General features: G+C 36.7%; 2 protein-coding genes across 3 annotated transcripts; both read right to left on the reverse strand.

The window, feature by feature from the left end:
- Positions 1 to 1,604: 1,604 nt before the first annotated feature.
- Positions 1,605 to 13,445, reverse strand: LOC110739269 (heavy metal-associated isoprenylated plant protein 36-like). 2 transcript variants are annotated; one of them, XM_021919734.1, is made up of 5 exons: positions 8,632 to 13,445; positions 7,944 to 8,244; positions 3,348 to 3,416; positions 3,177 to 3,252; positions 1,605 to 3,022 (listed from the first exon to the last, which is right to left on the reverse strand). In XM_021919734.1, exons 3-5 carry the CDS (start codon positions 3,387 to 3,389, stop codon positions 1,950 to 1,952), a joined length of 1,191 nt encoding a protein of 396 aa, XP_021775426.1. In that variant the 5' UTR covers positions 3,390 to 3,416; positions 7,944 to 8,244; positions 8,632 to 13,445; the 3' UTR covers positions 1,605 to 1,949. The 2 variants fall into 2 exon arrangements, with proteins under 2 accessions (XP_021775426.1, XP_021775425.1); XM_021919733.1 differs by lacking the exons at positions 7,944 to 8,244; positions 8,632 to 13,445 and having other exon boundaries at positions 3,348 to 4,480.
- A 98-nt stretch (positions 13,446 to 13,543) lies between these two features.
- On the reverse strand, positions 13,544 to 18,158 carry LOC110739268 (pentatricopeptide repeat-containing protein At2g26790, mitochondrial-like). The gene is made up of 2 exons (XM_021919732.1): positions 15,285 to 18,158; positions 13,544 to 13,851 (listed from the first exon to the last, which is right to left on the reverse strand). The coding sequence occupies exons 1-2, from the start codon at positions 17,692 to 17,694 to the stop codon at positions 13,838 to 13,840; spliced, it is 2,424 nt and encodes an 807-aa protein (XP_021775424.1). The 5' UTR covers positions 17,695 to 18,158; the 3' UTR covers positions 13,544 to 13,837.
- Positions 18,159 to 19,864: the final 1,706 nt, after the last annotated feature.

The raw sequence follows: 19,864 nt of genomic DNA on the forward strand, positions 1-19,864 counted from the left end.
ACATATAAGAGTTAGGATTTAGGATTAGTAGGATAATTATGCCTTGTATTGTAATACGCCGCTTGATTAGCCTCCCGGAATTAGTGGTAATTGGACACATAGTTTAACTAGTAGACCTTATTTTGATGTGAATTACAAGTACTATATAAACGTGCTCATCTGGATCTGTTAGAGGCCCAAAATGACTTGGGACTTGGAACAACTTGGGTACAATTGATGTAATGCGGTTTTACCTTAATGAGTGTTTTTAAAATAAAATTAAGGTTTTAAAAAAAAATCAAGGTTTTTGAAGTATTTTCTGTAATGTTAGGAATGACAAGTTAATTACAGGATGGAGCTATAATTGGGGCAATGACTAAATTTAAGACCCCTTGCACTTGTGGAACTTGGAAGCCAATAATCAATATATGAAGCAATGATAATAAGTTCACGATTTAGTTGTAAATATCTTGTGAATTGCTCACAAGCAACAAGAGTTACTAAAAATGACTCAATGAAGCTAGGATAAGTTATGACTATGGGAAATGAGCCAAGTACCTTATAATATGAGAAACTAGCCAAATCTATATGCACGCGATATGTGCTTTAAATTTTTAAATTTAAATTCACTAACCACTTTAAAGATGAAATAAAAATTAAAAAGATTAAAGGTATTTCAACTAAACAACACTAACACACCTCTTGGCTTATATAATAGAGATTAATCATTTGGAATCTTTGTTGGAAGATGAATGACTAGATGAGAGTGTTATATTGGTATTTTGAGATATTAGAGTTTGTCTTATCTTTATTAAAAAGTAATTGCTATGGGTGATGAAAGATCTAAATTGTGCATTTGGGATCAAATTTGTATAAGATTCCAGGCAAGTACACAAAACTTACTTGAACAACTAATGGTTTGAAGAAATATGGAGTAATTTGTAATTGTTTGGAAGGAAATCCTACGGGCATGTGTGTTCTTATCACATTTGATTTTAATCGTGTAAATTTTCTGATATTGGACAAATAATATCCAAAAATAGATGAATTATATGCTTAGGCTTACATGAAAGATAATAAATTAATTGACAATTGATACAATCAATCAATTAAAGTCTTAATCCCATAAGTGGGATCGGCAAACGTTATCTAATACCATCCAATCAAAATTGAATCAAATGACCTGTTTGACACCCCTATATCTGTCTACACGGCTATCACTCTAACATGTCTCCATATTCTATGCTAGAACACATAGCTTGGAAGATCTCGATACAATGATACCCAATTTTAAGTATTATCTCCATGTTCAATGACCAATATTGAAAATAAAGCAGTCTTTGGGTTTTGGTTCAGGTGGATTCCACCTAATAAGATTCCTTTTTTCTACTCTTCTTGAGGTTTACTTTAATAAAGCTACTTTTAAGTACTAATACATTCTCGAGCATATAAAACCGCTTATTATGCATGAGAACCAGACTAATTAAAAAGACAATTTTCAAATTCCAACCATAAGGGAATAAGAATGAGACAAAAGGAAAGAGTAAACAAAGGCAAGAGAGAATTAAGGCCGGGACTGGGATCAAATCTCACACCAGGACTAAGATCAACATTAATGTTGTTAATAACCTCATATACAGAACAAAAATGGAAAGTGAAAAGGAAAAGGACAAAGTTAACTAAAAAGTATGTCTTTACATATCAGAATTAAGGGGGATGCACGTCAGATAGTAAAGAAAAGGCAAGATCTTTAGTCCTCACAAGTCACAACTAAGGAAATATACATATTCTAACAGACTAACAGAATAGCCTAGTCTAGGATAATACCTAACTACGAATTTTAATACAGGAAGAAAATATAATTTCCACCCTGAATTTTAACAAAATTTTCATTTTGCTCTCTCTTTGATGTTTGACAGTATAGTGCATATGTTATTCATAATCCTAGAAGCAAATATGAATCTATGATACTACATCAAACTACATCGACTTTCATCTGCATTATCGTTGTAATACTGATCATCATGATAGAACTCATTGATTGGATTCGATGGTGGTGGTGGAGGCGGAATATGCATTGTATGATACTGTGGGTATTCATAGGCATAGTATGGTGGAGCGTAGTACGAGGTACTACTGCTGGGTTGTGCCATATTGTAACTCATTCCGAGCTGAGGTTGTGGGTAATGAGCAGGAGGGTACATGTAACTTTGCTGATTTGGAGGACCCATATTGTCAGGACTGTGATACGGCCCATTTGGGTAACCTTGATTAGGAGGTCCATAATTAGATGAAGGTCCAAAGTTCATTGGCTCGATGGGGTTTCCATGGTGCATCGAATGCCCTGAAAACCCGTCTGCTGGTGCTGGTGCTGGTGCTTGTGCCGGTGCTTTTGCTTTTGATTTTGATTTTGCTTGTGCTGGGGCTTGTGTTTCTGTAGGCACTGGTGACTCTGCAGGAATTGGAGATTCTGTAGGTACCGAAGTTGGTGCAGGTGCCGGGGTCTCAGGTGGTACTGGTGCAGCTTCTGGTACTGATACAGGTGGAGTTGATGCTGGAGGTTTCGACTTCTCATCGTTTCCAGCATTACCATTGTTTCCTTTAGTTTTGTTTTTCTTCTTTTTATCACTACTGTTGCCATTGCTCTTCCCATCAACGCCGTCAATTCCGCCTGCATTTTCTAACTGTAACGGCTTATCACCATCAAGAGGAGCCTTATCAGAGACTTCACCTCCTTTAACAGTTTTTGCAGGATTTGCATGATTATCAGCTGATTTTTTTTCTTTTTCCTGACCGGCTTCTTCATTAGCTTTTCCCTGTGTTTTCTGATTTTTGTTGTTCCCATCGCTTTCTTTTTTGTGCTTAGTCTGTTCTTTCGCACTACTAGGAGTTTCAAGCATGTTCTTGTTCTTCACAGAATTATCCGCCCATAATTCTGCAGGTTTACCAGACTTGGCTAGTTTGTGAAGGAGGGTCTGAGCATCTATACTGCCAGTTACAGTAACCTTGTGTTGTTGAGCATCAATTGTTGTCAGATAAACACCTGCAGTGTTGAGCATAATATGAAACAAAACTCGCAATAACGTTGAAACTTGGAAAAATCATAGCAGAATAAGCTAAGTACTACGTAGGTGAAACCCAATATTCATACATGATACATACTAATGACAAAATTAAAAGGGGTTGGGGATCGTTACCATCGAGCTTTTGGAGAATTTTCTTCACTTTCTTCTTGCAACCTTCACAGTGTATCGGAACTCTCAAGGTCCAAGTCTGTCAAACAAAAATGATAGATTATTAATACAAGAACTAGGAAAAAGGTTGTAGCATAAGAATCTCAGATTCTGATACATGGTATATGCAGATACCTGATATTTTAACGGTTCGGGGACGTCAGTGGCTGCAGCCATCACTTAAAGGAGTGGAAGAGAGAAGTACTGTTGGACAAAACGGGGTTTAGGCTAAGAAGAATGAATGCTTCTTAAGAGAGCTTTAAGGAAGGGTTTGCTCAAGTTAATTAGACAGAATATAAGTAGAGGGAGGAAAAGTAAGAAAACAAGGCAGAAGAAGTAAAGGCCTAGTGGGCAAATTTAAATTGTTTTGAAAGAAACTTTTTTGGATAGAACTATAAATTAGATGGACCCACAATGTCTAAGTTCTTCAAACAAATACGCAGTATCAGTAGGTGTTTAAATGTCACACTCGGCTATTTTACTATCTAAATAAACAACTAAGCCATTTTTTTTTTTTTGAAATTTTGCATGTTTTTTTGCATAAAAAGCGGTAACTTTGTTCTCACAGTTCGAACTTCATATAAGAATACATGAATATCATCAAATGTAATCATGTACAATACCAAGATTACCAACACAGTTAAATATTAACACATCATCCCAAGAGAATAGAGGAAGGGAAGAAAATGGCCCATACTATCTTAAATTATCATATGTCCCCAAAAGATGTTTCCTTTGTGTAGATCCTCTGCTTTTTCATCTATTTATAATCATCCAAATTTCTTACAAGCACATCCCTTTTTTTTTTTTTTTTTTTTTTCCTTTTCTACATGTACATCCCTAGTTTTTTCATTTTTTTGTATGTAAGACCAAAAGTTTTAATTGTACATCGACCATTTTTTTTGTATATATACTAGATCTATATGCACGATACAACAAGCATTTTAAAAGAGTAAGTAAAAATTAAGGGCAGTTTAGATATTTTAAATAGACACCACTATCTCACCCCTTGACTTACAGTATGATAGAAATATATAAAAAAAAACGCAACCTTGTCATTTTAACGTGCCAGTTCATCAACAAACAGTTCACTGAATGGTACACTAAACCAAAGACGGGTGCTATAATATGTGCAAGACATAAGAAAAAAAAACTATGTCAAAAGCAGCAGCACTAGGTGAAAACAACATTTCATCTGATGCAAGCAACAGGGCTATCCACAACAGTTGGTGGTAATTTTAGTCATGGAAAAGTTTTCTGTTTTGCTTAGATTGCAATGTCTACCTATATGGTGCTTTCTGAATCACATGATAGTAATAGGTTGAAGTAAAAGTGGCAACCTTCCTGATTGAACAAACATATAGATTTAAGTTAGGAAAAATAATCCTAGTAATAAAAGGAGTGGATGAGCAGTATTACTTCACTTCTCATCAAAAGATAATCATGAAAATGCATTGAAAAATTGTTTTTGGATAATTAGCCGCCTTTGTGACTACTATGAAGAAGTCCAAATTTAAATCAAGGATATTAATTTAATAAAAAAAAATACATTCCTTAAACATTAGCTTGCTAATCAACTCATTAGTTACAAATATACAATCCCTCTTTCTCATAATCAAAGGAAATATTCCCTCCGTCCCCAAATAAAAGTCTTGTATGCTTTTTTCACATGTGTTAGGGAGGTGAATAAAAAAAATACTCTGTAATATAAATAGATTTGATTATCTTAAGATGAATATAATAAACAAGATAGTAGGATTTGGTGGGAAAAGGTGATTAAAAAATAAGATAGTGGGGTTAGGTTGATTAATAAAGGTCTAATGAGACATGTTTGGATGACCTGAGACTTTTACTTGGCAATGGAGAGAGTATTTGATTTTGATGATCAAACATTTGTGAAATTTTAACCACCATTTTTAATCACTATGTCAAGCTGAAAAGATAATATAATGGAATTATGGAAGTAATGCCACCATTTTCTTTTGTTATACCCAACATCCATTTCAGAATGTCTTTTGTTCAATCCACTTCTAATTAATTCCATTTTCGACTAAGACTTTTTGCCATCTACCCCGTTTTTACGTGTTTCGTTCAGTTACCTTTTTTTTTTTCTTACACTCACTTACCTTTTTCAAAGTTTTATTAGTTCACATCTACAACAAGTTAATAGACCAAATGAAAACAGAGGTAGTCTATTTATTTCCTAATAAACTTTACAATCAAGGTGAGTTAAGTTTCATTGCCAATTTCAAATATGAATTTTTATGCAGAGTTATTTTATAATGTGGTAGCACCTCAAGATATGCATAAAAAGCTGACAATTACAATAAGCAATGATGGAGTAATATTTTTTAAAAATTAGATGCAAAGATTAATGTATAATGGAGCTCTCAACATCATCACTTGTAAACCAGGTTTAACCCCCCACCCACATCGGAGTAGGGACCACCCTTCATGTCCAAAGAATGCAAAGAGTTATTAAAAGCATCTAGAAAAGAAATAAAGTAGGTTAAAATAATTAATACTCCATTAAAACAGACTTTGGAAGCCAATAAATAAAGCACAAGGCATTATTAGATTTAGACAGGACTACGTTTTCACCTTTGCCAGTGACTAACAAAGTTTCCTCAGTTGATGAAACATTCATAAAACAGCACTTTTTTATGTTTAGGTAAAAAAGATGGCTTTTTAATGGTCGTAGTTAGCTGGAAAGAACTTCAGAATCAGGGAAAGAGAGGTGTGTTTGTTTCGAGGGAAAACATAATGAAGTTATTTTTGAATTTAAAGAACATAATATTTTGATGAAAAAAAATTTCAATATTAAAATTTAATTTTTATTTTATTATTATTATTTCATTGTTCTTTGGAAGAAAAGCTGCAGGACAAAGGAAAGAGTTGAAGGTGGCGGATAGGGAAAGGAAATCCAGCATTCATCCTTTACTAAAAGAATATATTTTCCATCTTCTAAATAAAAAAATTTATTACAAGTATACTTAAGAATAAATAAATTAATCTGCAACCAAGCAGAATAAAATAGGATCAGGCTTTCCTAGGAAAGAAAAAACTACCCAACCAAATATTGCCTGAATATCCAAATAAAAATAAATAAAAAAAATATTGCCTGAATAGTCCTCATCCATTTTTCCCACTTTGTTTCTGGTACGTACTTACTCCCTCTCTAAAGATTTTCCATACAAAAAAAAAAAAAATTCGGGAGGGGAGGGGAGCATAGATGGAGAGAATATTAGATTCTCCCTCTGACCATTAAAGTTTGTGCCATATTTCTTTATAAGCCGTCACTAAAAGATTGTTATGTACATGAAAGGTCACGACTTTACTAGTCACAAATAGAGATGGAAATATCCAATGGGCCACCCGCTCACCTACTCCACTCGCCTCATTGGACAGGTGAAAAACCTGGTTTAAACAGATGATAGGGGAAAGACGGATTAACGGATGCGGGTGACGGATCGGATTCGGGTTGACAATTTTCACCCATCACCCAAACCGTTAACCCGACCCATCACCCGGATATTTCTAAAAACATTTTTTTTTTTTTTTTATTTCTGAAATTCATTTATACTAGCCCTAATTTTAATGGGTTTGCGAAGAGTAATATTTGGACTACAAGCAGGGCCCTCCAATCTCTCTCCTTGTTTAAGAAAGCTTTCAAGGTGTTCTGCCATTCTCCTTCTTCAATTTCATTGTTTTTCATTCTGCTCGCCATTTTTCATCAATTTCCCCCCTTTTTCTTCCCAAAAACAACTGCAAAAAATTTGCAAAAAAATTGGTGTACTCAAAGGTTTTGAGTGTAGAACCACGGCTTTCTCTCTGCCTCTCTCTGCTTTCTTTGATGGAGTCACGGTGACGCCACCGCAGCAAGACAAACGGCGGTAGCAGCAAGGCAAACGGCACTAAATGTTATGTAATGTTTTAATTTTAAATGCTCATACTGTACATCCGATTATCACCCGAACCATCCGTTTCACCCGTGGGTGATGGATGGATGGATTCGGGTGGATGTTTTAGCGGGTGGTGGATGGATCGGGTGGGGTGGATGGAGGCGGGCGATGATCCACCCACCTCGAACCCGATCCATTTCCATCTCTAGTCACAAACAATACTTTTAAGTCCCCCTACTTTTCTCTCTTTAATTCCACTCAGCCATATCTTAAAGTAAAATATCGCTATAAGGCAAACACTAGGGGACGGAGTAATTCTCAATTTCAAGAAAATCCCAGAATATAGACTGAATAAAAGATAAGAGTGGCAATATGAGTCAATCATCAACTGATGTCCACTGGAACAATCTTGAATATATTTTGCCATTTCAAGGGTTCTACAGTATTACCTAAAATGAAAATCTCATACTGTATAAAAGCACTGTCATTATCAAAAATAAAGTGGACATCAACTTTACATATGTGCAACACTTTTTTTATTATCTCATAGCCCAGTAAGATAAGTTCCCAAAATAATTGGGCGGCCTCAATTCCTTAATCAATCAGCTAAATTCAAACTTTACAAAATAAGACAACAATCAAAAGCAGCCAAGAGAATGAAAGTTATATGACAATGGAAATCATGAAGTAAGAAAATGAAAGAATATACTAACAATGTATGGGCTGTTTAGCAAGCAATAATTTATGATTAAAAGTTGCAATTGAACAATAAATAAAAGATACACTATGGGAGTAAATGGTTTATCTTCAGAAAAAGCAGCATATTTACCTAATATCATTCCTTGCTGTGTTCCCGTCCATTGCATGCACGTACATGTAACTTGCACCAATGTCGTAAAAGTGTCCACGACTCCATGATAATGCTTATCCACTCCTACTCCCAAACATGTCATCTACGTTATTGATAGTTATAAATTAACATATAATGAGTGCATATTATTTATCAGAAAAAGCATCATATGTACATAATATCATTCCTTGCTGTGTTCCCATCCATTGCATGCACGTACATGTAACTTGCACCAATGTCGTAAAAGTGTCCATGACTCCATGATAATGCTTATCCACTCCTACTCCCAAATATGTACTCTACATTTTTTATAGTTATAAAGTAACATATAATGAGTGTGCATAGTATTTTACACATAAACTATGTGAATGTCCATGACAATGCATCCTCATTCTTAAGTACTCGAATGCATTTTGTGCTACTTATTTTATTAGAGCTTACTATCATCTAGATAGACAGAAATGAGTGGAACTCAAAATACACAATTTCTCTGAGAAAAGTGTGCTATCATGAAAATTTATATGGTACTCATATATTTCAAGTGGAATAGAACAAATTTAATTAATGAGCTAGTAGCAACTAGTAAACAGGCCCTCAACAACCCTATGGAAAGAAATGCAACATTTGCACACCAAACATAAAGAACACAAGTCAGTGTGTCACATACCTTACATTCTGACAGTTGCTATTGAAGATTGATGGGAAATTCCACAAAACAGTGATATTTAAACTATTCCTGAAGCTGAGATACACAAAAATTAATTAAAACAATATATTTAATTATTAAGAACAAGGCATCCAAAGATCATAACTTTTGACAACTTCACATATAAAGGATGATCTTGCAGCTTGAGATCGAAAAGCACTAAAACGTTCGGAAAAAAGCTAATAGAGTATTCATCAGTCGTTCCTAAAAGTAAAATGTATGTTCTGTCAAGGGGAAAAGGAAAATCCATAGTATCTTTTCTTGAGATATCATTGATCCCAGGGATTTTAAGAAAAGGGTTCAGGCGGATTGATAGAAATTGAAGATCATGAAGCCTGGACATTAGCTCAAATTGTTTTGTGGAAAAAGTTGTTAAGAGGCTGTACAAAATACCAGAAAAGCTGTGTTGTTCTGTAGCACTGTTAGTATGTATTACAGTTCTGCTGTTTGCATTGTAGATACAGAAAGAGGTATCTCTGTAATTCTGTATATGGCTGTTTGTTTACAAGATGTTGAAATCTGACAAATATAATTTAACTTTTTTTGGCAAGTGAAATGAAATTTAAACCCAAAACAGAAACATAACAGCATAAAGTAGCAACCAGATACAAGGATTTGGGAACAAATCAAATTAATAGAGCAACCAAAAAGGTAAAACAACTGAAGTATGCAGGAAAGAGGCCAAGCTCCCACAAGCATCAGCATTCCAACCCAACCCATCTACTAGGAGGATTCAAGGGCAGTACTTCATGTGCTATGAAAAAGGGAAGCACAACCAGAGAAGAACCAGCTCAGGCCTGGCCACCAGCTAACAGATCACATCGATGCAGAAAAGCCCCAACCACAAAAGCAGGTCTGTAGTCCATTCACTGCAACTACTAGATACATAGAGGATGTTATAGTTTTATTAAACTGCCCTGCAGACAGATTACAGTTAACATTCTTCTGTTTTATGACTTCAAACAGTACATATTCCTATAATCTTTCTTCTCAAAGCCTGAGAGAGTCACTTCACTTCTTTATCGAAAAATTGAGAGATTTTAAAATAATGTAGAATTTGAAGCACAATCTGCCAAATGGTGTCTCCACAAGAGTGTCTAAAAACAATCGTCTCATTAATCCATGCTCAGCATCATACACATAGCACAAGCAATGTAATAAACTTTGCATTTACGACTAGCAAACTTCATGTATTCCTCCTCCAAGGAACTTCAGGTTAAGAATACAAAACACAATTACAAGCATACTGCATTGAAAACTGAACCCTTTTCTAAAGGTCAACTGAAACAACCCACCAATTAATTATGGCTCTATAAGCCAAATTATTTCTAAGAATCCAAGTAATCTTAGTCATGTTGCTTTTGATAGGCACATCTCAGTCTGATTTGCCTTTAATGTAATTACAATGTACCCACTTAAGCCACAATATATCAATTTTGTCAGACAAAGCCCAGTGAAAGCTTTGTGACCAATAATTTGTCGCGAACATACAGAATTTTGCTTTCAGACCACCAGCAAAACAATAAAAACAAATCTTCTCCCAAGAAACCGGAGATTTCTAAGAAGTTACACTACTAGCCCACAAAATTGCCTTAAAGCATGTTTCCACCTCTTTGATGATATTACTGGCATTACAAATATTCGACATCAATATGGCAATATGTTTGCATAACGAAATAAATATCCACAGAGGCCTTCCAGAATAAGAGGAGCTTAGAAGCACATATTTTAGCTCTGATTCAGTTGAATTGGTGTATATTATGGTTCAGCTGATAAGACATTGTTACATAATTGTCACCTTTTACTAATTTGTGAGAAAAGATTTTAATGTCTGAAATTGATCCCAAACTTTAGGTGGTTTTCACTTTTACTCTTGGCGGCTAAGGCTGTTACATGCATGAGCAAGGCAGTGCTCCCCTAAAGGCCCTAATCCCTAAAAAAGAGATCAAATAATAAACTTTCAGAATTAGATCATTGGTACAACTTTCATATGCCTCAATCAATCAATCAATCAATCAAAGCCTTAATCCCATAAGTGGGGTCGGCTACATGAACCAAATTTGATTATTCCGTGTTATCATCGACAAAGATCCTCCTCCTCCATCCCTTACGATCCAATGCCTCATCCTCATGCAAATTCATATACTTCATAGCCTTCCTAACTCATTCCAACCAAGTCATTTTTGGTCTCCCTCTCCCTCGTTTAACCCCTCCATGGTCCCACTCTTCGTACCGGTGCACCCTCGGGTCTCCGTCTTACATGCCCAAACCAACGCAGACGATTTTCCCTTAGTTTGTCTGCAATGTCTGCCACACCTACCTTCTTACGAATAACCTTATTTTTGATTCTATCTCTTAAAGTGTTCCCGCACATCCACCTTAACATTCGTAATTCCGTAACCTCTATCTTTTTAATGTGCTCCTTCTTAGAAGCCCAACATTCTATACCATAGAGCAACACTGGTCTTATGCAGTCCAGTAGAATTTTCCCTTCAATTGTAAGGAAATGCTTCGGTCACATAACAATCCCGTGGCCGCTCTCCACTTAAGCCACCCCGACTTAATCCTGTAGGCCACGTCTTGATCAATGTTACCATTTTTCTGGATGATCGACCCAAGATATTTAAAACATTCGCTCATGGTCAAGTCCTTTCCACCCAAACTCACCAGCTCATTGCTTGTCCCCCTCCGAGTACCAAAGCGGCATACTAAATATTCAGTCTTACTCCGACTCAGCTTAAACCCTCTAGATTCCAATCTTTGCCTCCATTGCTCCAACTTGGCATTAACCCCATCTTTATTTTCATCCACCAAAACGATATCATCCGCAAACAGCATACACCATGGGACTTCATCTTGGATTGGTCTAGTTACTTCATCTAGAACGTTACAAAAAGGAAAGGGCTTAATGCAGACCCTTGATGCAATCCAATTGTATAAGCCTAACTTTCATATGCCTAACGGAAGAAAAATAAAAAAAAAGCTCATGTATAAGCAACAATTGGATCTGAATAAAACATTCAATTACAGATAGAAAGAAGATTCGGGGAAACATGAGGATATGTTGCAACTCTTGCAAGTCAGATAGATGACTCTTCACAACAAAGATTCAGTCAGTCATGCATGCAAAGAAAGGTGCACGAAGATAAGGCGGTCAAAATTTGGATTCATAAAAATCATAGATGTGCCAATCGTAGAAAAATAAGCATAAGCTGCCTGACTTAACAAAGACAACATCAACAAACAGTTGACACTTTAAATTTTCAAAACTGTGAAAGAAACAAATGGAAGGAACAGCAATCTAATTGCACTTTCTGAATTGATGAGGTTAAGATGCAGAAACAAACATGACGACCAAAACAAATTCACTTAATTAACTGTGTCCATGCACTTCTGTTACCTTCCTACTTAGCTGCAAAGGAGGGCATTGTAAAGAAGTTTTATCAAATCATATTCTTAATAGCTATGGATAAGCATCGAGTTTGCAACAATCACATGTTGTTCAGTGGTTATTAGGGCTATGTTTCTCGCTATCCTTTGTTTAACTTTAATTCTGGTCTGCTATTAGTAAACAGGTGGCCATACACAATACGTCCATAATTGTTTGTTCAAGTCAGCTAATTATATCAATCACAATGCTCACTTAACTTTGGACCTCCAGGGCACCTGAGCATATAGTTGTTCATAGATTTCTCATCTGTAATCCAATCTCTAGCAATCAATCTCATTAGCAGTGTAAAATTAGTCAACCCACACAACATAAATAGGCTTGGTTTGGTTGTCCATTACAGCCTCAAGCAATAGCAGCCTAGCAGGACATCATGATAGATACTGCCAGTGACCTATGACATAGGCACACAACAATTAACGTATCATCTGACACATATACCAGAATAGATTTCTAAAGTCCCCTACTCTTGATATCCAGCCACAAACTGAAAGAGACACAAGACAAAAGGATACCAAGGGAGTAGTTGAGCATAAGATTGGAGATAAGAGTCAAGACATCCAACCAACTGTTGTGAATTAAACAAGTGCAAACTAGTGTGGCAATTAACAACATACAATAAGAAGCATAAAACAGGCACGAATTCGAATTATGGAAAGGCAAAGAACGAACAGATGATGCTTACATGTGGAACCTCGAGCGCTAAGAGAAAAAGCCATATTGCACTACGGGATAACAAATAACAATGGAGGATGACTTACAAGCATTCAACTTGATGAGACGTTTCCTCAAACTCTGCATCTCTTTCTAGAAACCCTCTGAGTTTGAATAAGATTTACAATGTGTAATCTCACTGTACATAATGATGTCCAGTGGCCCATGAAACATCGACGAACAAGAAGAAAACACGCATAGCAAAATCTTATTTAAAAAATCACAAGGCATGCATAGACGTGCTGCCTTTTTACCTTTTGCAGATGCGCATTGTCTGATCCAAGGTTGCACAGATAAGCTGCCTTCTCCTCTTCAAGGCTCCAAAGGATTATCCGTGCTCAAATTAAAGAATCCAATTAACTAAGCACCTTCACATCTATGAAGTTCCTACTCACTATTCACAAATCTGATAATGAGTCCTGAACATCAGCAGCAGACAAGAAGAATTTGGATTATACATAATACATGTATAGTACTAACCCCAACCGAATCTAGATTAACATAGAAAATGAAAAGAACAAGAATAAGAATACTTTAGTATAACAGTACAGGAAAAATCCTATTTTTATTCTTTTTTTTCTTTTTTTCCTTTTTCTTTTTTTTTTTTTTTTTGGTGGGGCATTTCATTTCATCACAAAACAAGGAATTATATCAATTCAAAAAAAGACAGCAAAACAAAAAAGCAACAACTATAGACTGTAAGACCAACACTAGCTTCAAGTATACATCTCAGCATTTAAATAGACCAGCATCATTCTTCTACCAAAATAGGAAGTTCAAAAATCCAATTCATGGGTACATCATTTACATAGTCAACTATCAACCCTAATCTAATAACTAGACTCATTACGGCCAAGACATCGAATGTTAAAATCCAAAACTGCTGCAAAGAGGATAGGAATTAATGTGATCCTTAGTGTAGCCCAATCTTGATATATAAATATCCTTCATTACTCCTCTAACAGTCCAATTACCAAACCCAGAAGATGCAAGTTTATCTCCATCCTAATTTTTAGAAGCTGCAGTTTAATAAAAGATAAGCATCAATGAAGTAAGCAATGAATCTAAGTATCAATGAAGTAAGCATCAATCCAAGAAGGATTTTCAAAACTTGTGTCACATTTTTTTAGGAAAAATTCATGGGAATAATCCCACCTTTGGGCCATTCGTTTTTAATAATCCCACCTTTGAGTTATTTTTTAATAATCCGACCTTTACCCCCCCCCCCCCATTCTTTTTTAGTGGTACCAACCGGTCATGTAACCTGTTAATAAAATAAAATAAAATAATAACTCCACAACCACCAACCTAGCCAGCGCCCAGCCTCCACAACCTCCACCCTCACCCACACCTAGCCAGCGCCCAGCCTCCACAACCTCCACCCTCACCCACACCTAACCATCACCAAACCCTGAACCCCGGCCCTGACCACCCGATCCCAACCACCGCGCGAACCCCCCGACCCCAATTACCACACACCTAGAACCCCACGATCCTGACTACCGCCTACACCCTCCATCTCTTTCTCCTTAGCCCTCTCCTCCACCTTGATTCGAACCCCAAAACCCCGACCTCACAACCCACCTGCTCTCTCCTCCGACCTTTCCTTCTCTGACCACCACACCTCAGCGGAAACCCCCCCCCAAATTTCGACCTTGCTTGTCCCTTAGCTTGTCTCAAGAATCCGGCCACCTGCCCCCCCAAATTTCGACCTTGCTGACAACCCCATCCCCCGATTCCGGTGTCGCTGACCTACCCCATCATCTAATTCAAGCCGCGTCGAACTCCCGCCCCGATTTCGCGTCGAACTCAATGTTGGGTTTGGTTTGGTGGGTTTTCGAATGGTTTTGAGGTTGGTTGGGTTTGGTTTGGTGGGTTTTCGAATGGTTTTGAGGTTGGTTGGGTTTGGGGACGTGGGTGGGGTTTAAGGGAAGGAGAAGGCCGGGGCTGGGGATTTGGGATTGGGTGGGTGATTTCGAGATTGGATGGTGGGGTAGTGTGAGGGTTGAGGTTGGTGGTGGTTGGGCGAGTGGTGGCCGGTGACAAGTGAGGAGTTGAGGAGGTGGTGGTGGTTTGGGTGGAAGTTCTGGCGGTGACTATGGAAGAGGTGGGAGGAGATGAATTAAAAAAATTAAAAAATTTTGACCGGTTTCCGGTCAAATGGGACCAATAAAAAAGAATGGGGGGTAAAGGTTGGATTATTAAAAAATAACTCAAAGGTGGGATTATTAAAAACGAATGGCCCAAAGGTGGGATTATTCCCATGAATTTTTCCTTTTTTTTATTATCAATCAACAATATGCATATAATTTTTCAAAATGTGACCTTTACAGAAATCAGATTGCTCAATGCCACTATCATTATACTTGAGCTTATATGACTTTGATTGACCTTCAAAGCTATACTATGAGCATTCAAGCTGTGAGGGGTACTTTTTTAACATTCAATATACCATGTGTCAATGCTGACATCAATGACTTGGTTTTCTCATCAATCTTTAAATCAAGCTCTTCCATCGCATCAAAAAGGGTCAAGGCTATATCCACATCTTTTACTCTACGACAGCCAGAAAGTAGAGTTGCAAATGTCATATTATCAGGTTGTAGACCACTATCTATCATTTCATGGAACAGCTTCATGGCCTCCTGGATATCATTCAACTTACAGCGCTTATCAATTAACACTGTATAACAGACAGCATCAGGCTTCAGCTGCATTTTCGACATCTCTGATTCAAATTTTGTTGCTTTCTCGATCAAAAACTTGTTAGGGTGAGAACGAGACTCCAAACTCATCTTCAAGCAACCATCAATCAAAACTGTGAAAGTGATCATATCAGGAATAATACCTCTACGCTTCATACCATCTAAAAGGTCAAAGGCCTTTAACGTAAGATTCGATTTGCAATACCCATTTATCAGTATCGTGTACATAATGGCATTAGGAATCAAACCTTTTTCGATATACTTGTCAAACACCAAATGAGCCTTTTTTAAGTCTCCAGAATTGCATAATGTCGACATAAGCTTTGAATACATTATAATGCTAGTATTGTCTTCTACTCCCAAAATGTTTTTGCACAACACAAATGCACTCTCAAATTGACCTTCACTGCATAGGCTATTTAGCAGCTTTAAGCAGGTCTTTTTCTTCAGAGATATACCTTGCTTGCAAAGCTTGACAAAAAGACCAAAAGCCTTCCGTGTATCCCTTGCTTCACAGTACCCATTAATCATAGCAGAGTAATTATCAATCATTACATTATAATTATCTGTTGACTTCTCTAAACTATTCAAAAACTTTTCAGCTTCTTCTACCTCCCCTCCTACACAAAGGCCTTCAATGATTTTACTTTGGGTATCAAGGGACGTCAAACCTTGGTCTTTTATGTAGTCAAGAACGAACAAAGCCTCTTTTACAAGGCCCTTTCTAGCAAAACAACCTGCAAGTATATTGTAAGTAATGATATCAGGTTGAATACCCTCATGTTTCATTTTCTCAAAAAAGGCCCAGGCATCAACAAGTTTTCCCTCAAGGCAGTAGCCATTGATCACAGTGGAGTAATGAATCACATCTGGGACCATATTCTTGCGCTTCATCTCTTCAAGCAGCTCCAAGGCTTCTCTCTCTTTTCCCAACTGAAACATAGCATCCACAACAATGTTATAACAAACTTTATCGAGATAAATCCCCCTGTGCTTGTATGTTTCAAATTGACTGAGAACATTTGTAAAAAGTCCCTTAGTACACATGCATTGAAGAATGTAACTCACAATAACACAATCCATTTTCAAACCTTTTGACATCATGTAACTTTCAAGACACAATGCTTTTTCAATATTCCCCTTCTTACAATACGCATGAATTAAAGCACCAAAACAATACGCATTAGGCGTGAGCCCTAGGTTTTCAATATCAAGCAAAACAGTCTCAGCTTCACTCAGTTTATTTTCATTGCAGAAACCATTAACCACCATGGTGTAGCTAAAACTATCAATGGGAACAACAGATTTCAACAATTCATACGCCACATCTGATCTTTGAAATGAACAAAGCCCTTCAATGTAGCTGCCATAAGAATATTCATTCGGATTGACACCAACTTTTTCCATCTCCTCAAACATTCCAACCGCTTTCTCAAAATTACCCTTTTTACACAGCACCTCAATCATAAGATTATAGGTGTATACATTAGGATTCAAACCCATCATCTTAAGATGCCGGTATATAGCCAAAGCCATGTCTAGCTCACCCTTCTCAATGATACGCTTAATAAGGTAATTACAAGTAAACAAACTAGGCTTTAAACCCTTTCTTCTTGTTTGAAACAAAACATCTATACACATTTCAAACATACCCAAACTAACATAGCCCTTCACCAAGGCATCAATCACTTTAACCACTGAAGTAGTCATTTCAACCTCAAGTAACTCTAACAATTCAGAAACATCGAAACCCAATTCGTCCGAATTCGACTTAATAACCTCCAACAAAAATGCATCCAACATTCTAGCAGAACCCCTATTGCACATTATACTAACAATTGAACCATAAGTTTCGACATTGTGCCGAAACCCACGTTCTTTTACATTGAAAAAGTATAAATAAGCCTGATTTGGTTTAGTTCTCAAATTCTTCAAATTTTCAATTACTCTATTTGTATCTAATTCATGTAATTGATCCTCTAAATCACTACTACTGCTACTAGTAACATGTTCATCAGAAGTTGAATCAGTAAACCAAGAATTTAATTGAGCAGCAGCATAAGCAGAATTCTGACGAATAAAGATAGAATTTTTACTAAAATTTCTACAAGAAACTGACCTTATGGTAGAAACCCACATGGAATATGATTTTACCATCCAGTATAATGTATAGTATGATCAAAATGAAAATGGGGTCTCAAGAAAATTCATATTGAAAAAACCAAAAGTTGAGAAAGAGTAGAAACCTTGTTGAAGGTTGGAAGGGAGTTTGAGATGGCCGTTAATTTGGGGTTTTAGAGGGGACTTGAGCGGCGGAACTCGGAAGAGCTCTTAAAAATGGTGGCTGTTTGGGGAAATCCAAGAATAGAGAGAGTAAAGAAATATGAACGATTTCCCTTAATATTTATTTATTTATTTATTTTTATTTTTTTTTTAAAGCATTTCCCTTAATATTGTTGAAACGAAAATTAATTCCCATTTTGCATCCATTGTAAAACAAATTTCCATAATATTGTCCATCTAGGATTGTTTATAAAAAAAAAATTTCTTTTATTTTTGGTTTGGAAACCGCTAATGTCATGCACCATAAGGGTTGGACACATATTTTTTTTATTGTGGAAAAAGAAAAAGAGAGAAAGGTAAAGGTATAAAAGTGCCCATGTGATTGTAAACATAAAATAGAGAATCAAATGTTTAAATATAAGGGTATATAAGGTATTTGTAGTGTGAATACAAATATTTACTTTCTTAAAATAGATATTGTGCAATATTTGTGAAACTTTCTCAAAATACAATTGGTGCAATATTTAAAAAACGGAGGAAGTATATAAAACCGCTAACAACATTAATTTTTAATAGTTATAAGGGTCAGTGAATTTTTTTTAGAAAGAAATAAAAGAGACCTGTTAAACAAGAAGTCGGATCTCTTTGGATTCATCACCTACCTTCGCTTACCTGCATATAGTGAGCTTGTCATTTAGTGAGTAAGAAAAGAGACCTGTTTTACTAATAACTAGTCTCTTTGAATTTTGCATATTGCAAAAAGAGCCGCTAGTGTCATTAACGGTTTTAAGTCCGATCATACGTAGACAATACTATGGGAATTTATTTTTAAACTGAAGCAATAAGGGAATTTATTTTAGCTTTAGCAATATTGTAGGAAATTGTTTAGAGAAATATTCTATGTGAACACAAATTTTTTATGTGGCTGGCCACACCGTGTGGCCGGGGTTACTTGTTCATAGGTTACTTATTGTGGAGTTACTTATTCAGGGGTTACTCGGTCAGAGGTTACTTATTCATGAGTTACTCGGTTGGTCAGGGGCTACCTGGGCATGGGTTATTTGGTTGGTTAGGGGTTATTCTCAAACAAAAAACGCACTAACTGATTGAGTAACCCCTAAATAAGTAACCCCGACCACGCTTGACCGACTGAGAAACCCCTAAATAAGTAACCCCGACCACCATACAGAAAAAGTATTGTATAAAGTATATTTAAACTTTCTTAGTTCATTAATGATAGAGAATATTCATCAAATATTCTTTTGTATAAAATTATCTTTATAATATCTTTACATATATTGTTATATGATTAGGACTCTCATCGTAACAGTATAAATATTGATCAATGGAAATTGGAGTTTTATATTATCTGACAATTAATAGTTATACTTGATTAGGGGATTTTTTTCCCGCCACGTGGACCAATGGTATCCTGCCACGTGTCATCCACGTGGACCTATCAAAGTCCGCCACGTGTCACCTCGTGAGAGGTCCAAGGTGGACCAATCAGGTCACGACACGTGGCAAGCAGAATTGCCAACTGAGCAAGTGGCCTCTTACGGTCCAAAGTTCCAGGCAAAGCCCAATCAGCCTTAGGTTTACTAAAACCTCGTATTGGGCACGTTTTCCAACACCCTATAAAAGGGAGATGTTTCCCTCATAGGAATGGATATTCAGAAATATTCAATACACATTAACTCTTCATCAGAGAAAGTCAGACATCTGACACCTCGAACTGAGCAATTCCACATTGCAGATTCTCTCCTGGAATCCGAGAGAGACCCTTTACATTCCGCACTTTACTCCTCGTACACGTTCTAACTTGATCGTCGGAGGCGGAGCTCCTACCCATCAGAGTCTCCGTTGTTTTCCAGGTACAGGCATCCAGAGGTCAATCTTGGAATTGTAACTTTCCCGAAGGACATAAAAAAACCCCGAAACATTTGGCGCCGTCTGTGGGGAGAGTACTTCAAAGATGACTTCACAAGAACCTGTACCACCTCTTAATGAGAAGCGGCCTACAGCCGACGTCCAGGTCTTCTCA

This window comes from Chenopodium quinoa, unplaced genomic scaffold, assembly GCF_001683475.1.
Source record: "Chenopodium quinoa cultivar QQ74 unplaced genomic scaffold, ASM168347v1, whole genome shotgun sequence".
Taxonomy (NCBI): Eukaryota; Viridiplantae; Streptophyta; class Magnoliopsida; order Caryophyllales; family Amaranthaceae; genus Chenopodium; species Chenopodium quinoa.

What these genes read in the sequence shown, in the direction of transcription:
- LOC110739269 (XM_021919734.1), bottom strand. Translation starts at nt 3,389, where the DNA reads ATGGCTGCAGCCACTGACGTCCCCGAACCGTTAAAATATCAG. An exon ending in CCGAACCGTTAAAATATCAG is followed by an intron (nt 3,253 to 3,347) that starts GTATCTGCATAT and finishes TTTGTTTGACAG; the next exon opens with ACTTGGACCTTGAGAGTTCC. An exon ending in AATTCTCCAAAAGCTCGATG is followed by an intron (nt 3,023 to 3,176) that starts GTAACGATCCCC and finishes TCAACACTGCAG; the next exon opens with GTGTTTATCTGACAACAATT.
- LOC110739268 (XM_021919732.1), bottom strand. Translation starts at nt 17,694, where the DNA reads ATGGTAAAATCATATTCCATGTGGGTTTCTACCATAAGGTCAGTTTCT.